Raw genomic sequence first — 8,889 nt, 5'->3', positions numbered from 1 at the left:
GTTGTTGGAAATTGTTTGTTCCTTCCACCCACTAAATTTTAGATTATTTGGAGCACTACAGCTTTAGATATGTCTAAATTACTGAGTAGTGCTGCTAGTGGACGGGGGAGATAGCCCTTATGCTCTTGTCTGGATGAAATGTCATTTCTACCATCCGAATTTAAGCCGGTCTTCTTCATGGAAGTTATTGGAAATTATCTTATCCTTCCACCCACCAAATTTTAGATTATTTGGACTTCTAGAACTCTAGTTATGGGTAAAACTCTGAATAGTGTTTGGGTGGATTGCAGGACAGATTCAGACTTCTGTTTTGTGTCCAAACTTTGAATTTAAAAATGAAAAATTTAGGTCTTTCCATACCTATGAAAGTTGTAGGCCTATTTTTTTTTATCTTTCCATCCATTTAAATTAATATGAAATTCAAGATCTATAGCTCTAGATATGATTCGATGATTGAACAATGTTTGAATTTAAAGTGAATCGGCATCTCCGTTATAAGCTTAGCCTTTTCTCTGTCCTTTCACTTTCAATAGTTAGTCACAACAATCAATCCTTTGAATTGTGAGAATACCTGAATTTAAAACGAACCATAAATTAAATGTATCTTATATTATCAGACTTGTTATTATAAAATATGCTCTAGTTAAGGGGTTATTGATACTTCAAGTGCAAAATAATAATATAAAACCTTGATAAAAATGCACTTTAAAGTTCTAATCAGCTGCCCCGGCCATGTCCCTCCCCTGTTTTTGCATATAAAAACAGGGGGTAGAACAAAATGACAAAAGAAAAAAACAGAAAAGAAAAAAAGAGAAGAGAAGAGAGAAAGCATGAATGAGGAGGGGGTGAGACAGAAAAACAAAAATGGGAAGAAAAAAACAGAGAAGAAGGAAGAAGACAAAAACAGGGGAAGAAGTTACCACCACAGCGCCGGCCACTGCGAACCGCCATTGCCACCACTAGTGCCACTACTTGTCGCCTCTAGTAGCTCCGCCAACGAGAGCAACACCGCAGGTCAACCCTTGTCCACTTTTGTTTTTTGCTTGCATCGTCCCTTCATTCTTGCCACTATTCACATAATATGTGAACAATAAGGGCACTGTTTACATAGGCTGGGCTCAGCCTAGCCCATGTTGTTGGGCTAGGTTTGGCCTAGCCAATATAGTTGGGTATGATCCGGCTCATTTAAAAAAAAAATTGTTCAAAATTTTACAATTTCTCCATATAGTTTTTATGTTATTTTGATTAATATCGGGCAGTATTTTTACATCATAAAAATACAAATTTGGTATTAAAATACCTGGTTTTTATCAAAACTTTTAAAAACACACAAAAAAAAATCTAAAAACAAAGAAAAGTGTTTTTATGCATACGACCAAGTGTCACAAAGCTAAAAAAGTCGTATTATGTTTTTCATGCACCAAAAAAAATATTTTAGCATGCATTTTAGCTTTAATAACCAATTTATTAAAGTCAAGAGAACATTGGTAAAAATAACAAAAATTTTATTTTGTTTTAGTATCAGAGAATACGAATTTATACGTAAAATGTATTCCTGATATTAAAAAGGTATTTTTTTCATCACCAACATAGAACAATTAGGTTTTTTTTCTCGATAAAATAAGGATCTCATTACAGAGGAGGACTTTTCTGAAACCGTAGACAGACCAATAAAGTTTGACACTATAACCAAACCTTAGATTTTATTAGACAAAGCAATGCAACTTATCTTAGGTAAGACGTAGTTGGGGTGCTAATACATTTCTTTTACACAACTAATCTCCATACCCCATCTCTAAGACCAGTTAGGGTTCCTAATGACTAAAATACTAGGTGGTGATTCTCATTCCAATTTTCTACTGATAAGAGATAAGAATTCATTGTCTCTCCATATTTTGTAAGAATAGACTATACATCTGTCTATTACATACATATTTTTTAGTGTGGACTATCACCGCACATATGTGACATTGGTCAGACTAAAGATGGTCTTTATGCTTTGACTAAGTCTTCTATCACGTCAATTCCTGAAGCTTATTGGTCTCCTTGCATATCTGCTTCTGTTGATCTATGACATTGTCGACTGAGTCATCCTACCTGTATTTTCATTTTTTAGTCTAAAAAGTCTAAAAAAATAAGAGTGGTTGTAATAACAAACGTTTTCATTTTCAATGTCAAACTTGTCCATTATAAAAATAGTAGTATTTGTCTTTAAGACCTACTGGCCATGAAACTTCTACTCCATTTGAATTATTTTTTAATGATATTTGGGGTCTTGATCCTCTTTTTTCATCTGATTGTTTTCACTATTTTGTTATTTTTTTTCATGCACATACAAAATATATATGGTATTACCCTTTTATTGCAAAGTCTAATGTTTACTTCGTTTCTCATCAATTTTCAAACTCTTGTTTAGCGTCAATTTTCACTAAAAATTAAATATGTTCAAATTTATTATGGTGGTGAATACCACAGGTCATCCTTTTTCTTTCAAATCATTGGTATTCATCATTATCTAATTTTTCCTCACACTTATGAACAAAATGGAACAGTTGAACATTGTCATAGGCATATTATGGAAATCAAACTTACATTTCTAGGACAGTGTAAATCACCATTAAGATTTTAGAATTATGTTTTCAAAACCTCAATTTATCTTATTAAGTGAATGCTTACTCTTGTCCGTGAAAGTAGATCTCCTTTTGATTGTCTTTTTCAATTGTCTCTAGATTACCAATTTTTTCTATTTCTACGTCCCTATCATAAACATAAATTAGATTTTTGTTCCTCTCTATATATGTTTTTAGGGTATAACTCTTCTTATCTTGGTTATAATTGTCTTGATATCGCATCTCAACGTATTTATATCTCTTGTCATGTCTGTTTTTATGAACATGTTTTTCCTTTTAACAAATCTGAACATATTGCACAATCCACCTCTCATTCTTCAAACTACTTCGACCTTGCCCTTCTACCTAATCTGTTAAACTCCCTGTTGTTTTCACACTACTACAAATTGCATAAGATCAATAGTAGTGACGCCTTTATTGCAAGCTCTGCCTCTAATTCTAGTGGTGGGTTAAATCTAGTTGTTGATTTGTCTTCTTATTCATTGTAGTGGGATCCTCCTTTGCACTCACCTCTATCTGTATCGTCGCCCATAGTCAGTAAGCACCCTATGGTCCTTCGTCCATCATAGCCAATCTGAATGCTTTTTCTACCACTATTGCCACTTTTGTCACTCGAGTAATGTCTTCTCTTAACTCTGAACCTATTGCATTCTTTGATGCTGATGTGCGATGAAATTCAGGCTTTGTGCTCTAACAACTCTTGGTCTTTGCTTCCCTTTCATCCTTTGATGAACGTTATTGGCAGTTGGTAGGTTTACAAGATGAAGCAATGTGTTGATGGCAACGTTGAGAGGTATAAGACGTTCTTGCTGAAGAAGACATTGATTACTCTAAAATTTTTAGTCTGGTTATTAAGTAGACAACCATTAGATTAGTCTTCTTAATTACAGTTTTGCGTGATTAAAAAATCCATCAACTTGATATCCATAATGCTTTCCTCCATGACGTTCTTGCTGAAGAAGTCTATATGAAATGACCTTTAGGTTTTTTTTACTCTACTTTTCCATTTTATGTGTGTTGGTTGTATAAGTCTCTGTATGGTTTAAAACAGGCATCATGGGCATGGTACACTCGTCTAAGTGATTTTCTACTCTCTATTAGCTTTCATGCTTCCAAGGTTGACACCTCCTTATTTATTTTGTCTGGTGGTACTAATATCTTCTATCTTCTTATTTATATTGATGATATCTTACTTACATGCAACAACTCTACTATGATTCACCTTCTGATATAGGTACTGAGCCTAGAGTTCAAACCTCATGACTTAGGTGCAATTCACTATTTTTTAGGCATTAAAGTTCACTCTATTAGTTTGATTTGGATGTTACAATAGCATAAGTATATTCTTGGCATCCTTACTCAGGCTGGAATGACCTCCTACAAACCTGTTGATACTCTTATCTTTACCTTCAAAGTTACCATACTACCAGATTCCTTGTTTTCTAACCCTACACGGTTTTTTCAAATTATGGGTGCTTTTCAATATCTCACCTTTACAAGACCAAATATTTATTTTGTTGTTAACAGAGTCTGTCAGTTTAGGCATGCTTCCATAAATTCTCATTGGGTTGTCATTAAACGTATTCTACTTTGTCTTAAAGGTACAACATCCTATGACTTACATATCACTCACAGTTCCTCCTTTACTCTACATGGCTTTACAAATACAGATTGGACAAGTAGTATTGATGATTGCAAGTCTATGGTGGTTACCTTGTTTTTTTGGTTAGGTGCTAATTTCATGGAAATTAAGAAATAAATGCATAATTGCCCGCTCCTTTATTGAAGTTAAGTAAAAAAGCTTAATAGATGACACTGCTGACATTATCTGGCTTTGATATTTATTAACAGATTTGCAGATCCCTTTTGCCTTTACTCTTACCAATTGGTGTGATAATCTTGGTGCAACTTATTTATCTACAAATCTTATCTTTCATGTTTATACTAAACATTTTGAGGTTGATGATCATTTAGTATGAGATAGGGTTGCGAAGAAAAAAATTCAGATTCATTTTATCTCTTCTCAGGATTAACTTCCAGATGTCTTTACTAAACCAATTCCTATTAATTCTTTTACTACTTTTCTATTCAAGCTTCGGGTTGATCCTCCACCCTCAACTTGAGGGAGTATATATATATAGAAAATACTATAGGACTACTCTAGTGTTGTAATATCTACCCTTACTATTGTATATTACCCTATACATATAAAAAGAAAAGGTTGGCTAACTGATAAATCAAGCCATCTATTGTTCTCAACTTGATAAAAATTCAATGATCTCAACATAGCAATTCAAAAAATAAAATATGATGGATTGTGTAAAAAGAATGATGGTTTAATACCAAAGTAAAAATTAAATAGAATTTAATAAAATAAAACAAAATCCTTCATTAATCTAGGAATTTTAAAGAATATATTATATTTTAAATTATATAATTTTTAATAATTTAAATATGAATGGTCAAGATTTGTTTTAAAAAAGAAACTAGACGTTCGAGCATAGGCGGCCTAAAAATAAGCTCAAGCCCACGTGTTTGAGTCTTTTTTATTTCTTCTTCAAATTAGATAGACAATATGTCATACAACCAATTTTTTAAAAAAGAATCAAATGACATGTTGTTGTCCTGCCTAGATTTCACCTACCATGGAGGTGAGTGGAAAATCAAAGGTTTGTTTTTTATTTAAAAACCCATTTTTCAACCCATCTTTATCTAAAAACATTGTTATAACCTCCTCCAAAAACTAATTTATCAATCCAAAAAATCTAAAAACTAGGTTCTTTAATTCATTTTATGGTCGATTCAAAGATTTTAGGTAAATCGACTCAACTCAACCCAGTCAGGTCAAAATCAAGTCAAAGAGTTAAGATCTTATTTCGTTTACAATCTTTTTGCTAAAGAGTTTTTTGGTTTAAGGGTGTTTTGCAAACACCCTCTTACGCTTGTTTTAATAGTTTTATTACAAAGAAAACAGATTTTTGTCAAAAAAAGTTAAAAATATATTTTGTCTTGCATATGGCCAAAAATACTTAAAATTACTTGAGTATTTAAAAAAAATAAAATACTTTGGCAAGTTTTAGAAAAGGGTGTCGCGTGGATTTATAATAAGTTTGTAAGGTTCCCATGGATTTTTTCCTATATTTTAAAAATATTAAAAATTTATTTTTGACAAGAGAATATATTATTCACTTTTAATATAAAAATAATAACCTACAAAAAGGTCAATATCCAAAATATTATTAGAGATAATGATTTATTATTAATCACCTTTAATATAAGGATTAGAGGATTAGAAAAACTTGTATGAGATTAATATCTAAAATATTATTGGAAGTCATACAACTCATTCACTCATAATATTAGGATAAAAAACTGCAAGGAATTTTATCTGAAATATTATTTGAAATGACCTAATATCCAAAAATTTCAAGTTTATCCTAGAAAAAAACTTAATGATAATTGAGAACATTCTACTATTCCAGACCAAATTCTTGATCTAGAAAACTAAAGTTTGTTCATTGTAGCAAACCCATTATAATAGATTAATAGAAATAAAAATATCATCAGACTATAGCAAACAAGGATGGTACAACACTGTGTATTCATTACATTATAATTTTTAATTTCTAAAATTTATTTATAATCAAGTTACACTGGATTATTATCCCATTTTAATTTCTAACCAATGATTTTTATATATATGACACATTAGGTTCTCTAATAATTTGGCTCAAATGTAAATCACAATTCTAAATAAAGTAGAAATAAATAAATTAAACAAATTAATTTACTTTCAATTCTATAATTAATTAATTTATATTTGAAGATCAAGTATAATGTCTAGTAACTTGTTATGATTCTCAAATAATAAAAAAGTTATAAATAATTTGATTAAAATTTTTTGTTATCAAATTCTTACTATAATTATTATCTTTTTATTAATAATATTTTAATTTAAACATTATAACTTAAAATATATCTATTTTATCACATCAAGTAGGGCCTCACACCAATATGGTCACCGAATTCACATTTCTGGATCTGTTCAGGAAGTGGAAGATGCCCAAACTCAGCTTTGACCTTGGCCTTGGCAGGTAAACCGATTTTGACCCAATCATCTACGAAGTCACTGCGCATAAATTCATGAAATAATTAATTTGACTTTCCATCATTAATCATCACTTCTCCACGTAACTCATTTTGTTTAAGGAAAAAAAAAAACAAGAAGAAAGCCATACTAAGCAGTCGAACCATCCTCTGGGAGAGTCATAAGCCTCTTTATCCCACCACAGCGACTATGTCCAATGACCAAGATATTTTCTACCTGTCAAACTCTCTTTTAGTTAGCAATCAGGAATTCCTCTAATAAAATTGACGTATAAAGAAAAAAGGGAAGTGTTCAAGAGTTTAAGATGAACGTAAATTTACCCCCAAACTCGCCACAGCATATTCAATAGCTGCTCCAACTCCAGAGTATCTCAACTGTGTGTCAGACCACCATATCAGTTCCATAATACATGCATGAATCATTGAGAATAAACGTAGATTAACTACTCATAAATAAGATTTCAGAATTCAGTTCTTGAGACCTGGTTAAATGCAGGAACCAGGTTAGCAATGTTGCGGAACATGAAGGCTTCACCAGGTTGGAAGTCCAGGACATGAGAAGGGCTGACCCGGGAATCAGAGCATGCGAAAACCAGAAACTGCATCATGGGATTATCTTAAAAATCGTTTGATTTAATTATTGATTATACACCAAGAAATTAAATATTACCTTGGGGGACTGGCCTTCTGCAAGTTCACGGTACAACTCTGGATACTTGCTGCAAGAGTAAATATCCAAGGAATTCATAATCATAAAACCACATATATATAGCTATTGATCATTTGGTTGAGTTGCATTATCGTACTCAAATTTAGTGGTCTTGAAGCGATGAAACCCATCCAGAATTCTTCTAACTGGATCACAGTGATGATCATGAGGCCTTTTCCCTTGCAACTCAGCGATCAGCTTCTCAATTTTTGCCTCAACCTCCTTGTTCGACTGGTCATCCTTTTCACTGCAAGCAAGATAGTAATTGTATATAACCCTCGCAGAAGTTTAGCCCTTTAATCCATTGACAATCATCAGTTTTTGAACAAAATTGGAGATTTAATTAGATATTTGTGTCAAACAAAACCAAGTAGGGTTATGGTTCATTTTTCAAGTGAAACGAACACATGACACTTTGGCAGTCATGTGTTTATTAACTTAGCTGCCTGAACGTTTGGTTAAATTATAATTAATCCCTTCGCAAGTTTATTTGATCAACCAGTCCTTGAACAAATCAATTTCAATTACTTTTTACCTTTGTGACTTATAATCCATTTTTGTTCGAGGATTATAAACACTTTTACTCTTAATTTAACCAACATAAAATGACTAACAAGAAGATTACTTATCAATCAGAAGCTTCTTCAATCCTTCAATAGCCTCTTCATGTGACAGATTACTCATGCCTGTATATCTACATGAAATAAAATAAAAAAACATTTTTTTTATTAAAGGAGCACTATTCAGTCATAAAATAATGATAATATAAAAAGAATAATAACACGTATAAAATTTTACAATTCATTCTCAATGCAATGCACTCGATTGAATAGGTATATCTCACAGAAATTTGTAAACGATTTCTTGATACCAAACATAAAAATTTGAAGGGTAAGTTATACAAAATGAGAGGGGGGAAAAAGAAGAAGAAGACGAGACCTTTTGCTAGCTAGGAAATGGGAAGTTGTGGCTTGAATATATATTGATATTCACTAGAAAACTTGGGCACAATTTTGCAGCAAACTCAAGTTCTTATTTATAGTCCATGCGCGGCATACGTTTCACCGACTTCCAAAATGTTAATTTCCTCAGATGAGAGAATACTTGACAAAACAACCATTTGTTTAGAAGCAAAATTTACAAACGTTTTACATACATTGATATTGACATCAATTTATATTTTAAAAAACAGAATTGAAAATGCTTGCGTGAATGGTTAGTTCACTAGGAATTATTATAAGCATGTGAATGTACATTTCTTTGATCTTATCTTAATAATAGAATGAATAAATTGAAACCCTATGGTCATCAATTCAGCTCTTGTGTATACAGGGTTAATCTCATATATATTCACTAGCTACACACCAATCTCAAATAGATTCTTGAAAAAAAAAATTATTTGTTTAATTCCTGTATCAGAAATTCTCAATAGGTTTCTCGATC

The 8,889-nt window shown here is 31.8% G+C and overlaps 1 protein-coding gene across 1 annotated transcript; it reads right to left on the bottom strand.

Annotated features, from left to right (window-relative positions):
- Window positions 1-6,617: 6,617 nt before the first annotated feature.
- LOC105128656 (beta carbonic anhydrase 2, chloroplastic-like) lies at window positions 6,618-8,475 on the bottom strand. Its single transcript, XM_011030420.1, has 8 exons — window positions 8,386-8,475; window positions 8,072-8,140; window positions 7,544-7,693; window positions 7,408-7,456; window positions 7,220-7,336; window positions 7,059-7,112; window positions 6,869-6,954; window positions 6,618-6,759 (listed from the first exon to the last, which is right to left on the bottom strand). The coding sequence occupies exons 2-8, from the start codon at window positions 8,128-8,130 to the stop codon at window positions 6,618-6,620; spliced, it is 657 nt and encodes a 218-aa protein (XP_011028722.1). The 5' UTR covers window positions 8,131-8,140; window positions 8,386-8,475.
- Between the last annotated feature and the right edge of the window lie 414 nt (window positions 8,476-8,889).

Source organism: Populus euphratica, unplaced genomic scaffold (assembly GCF_000495115.2).
Source record: "Populus euphratica unplaced genomic scaffold, PopEup_1.0 scaffold111.1, whole genome shotgun sequence".
Classification (NCBI taxonomy): domain Eukaryota; kingdom Viridiplantae; phylum Streptophyta; class Magnoliopsida; order Malpighiales; family Salicaceae; genus Populus; species Populus euphratica.
Note: the sequence above shows the minus strand (reverse complement) of the source record. Positions and strands in the feature narration are given on the sequence as shown.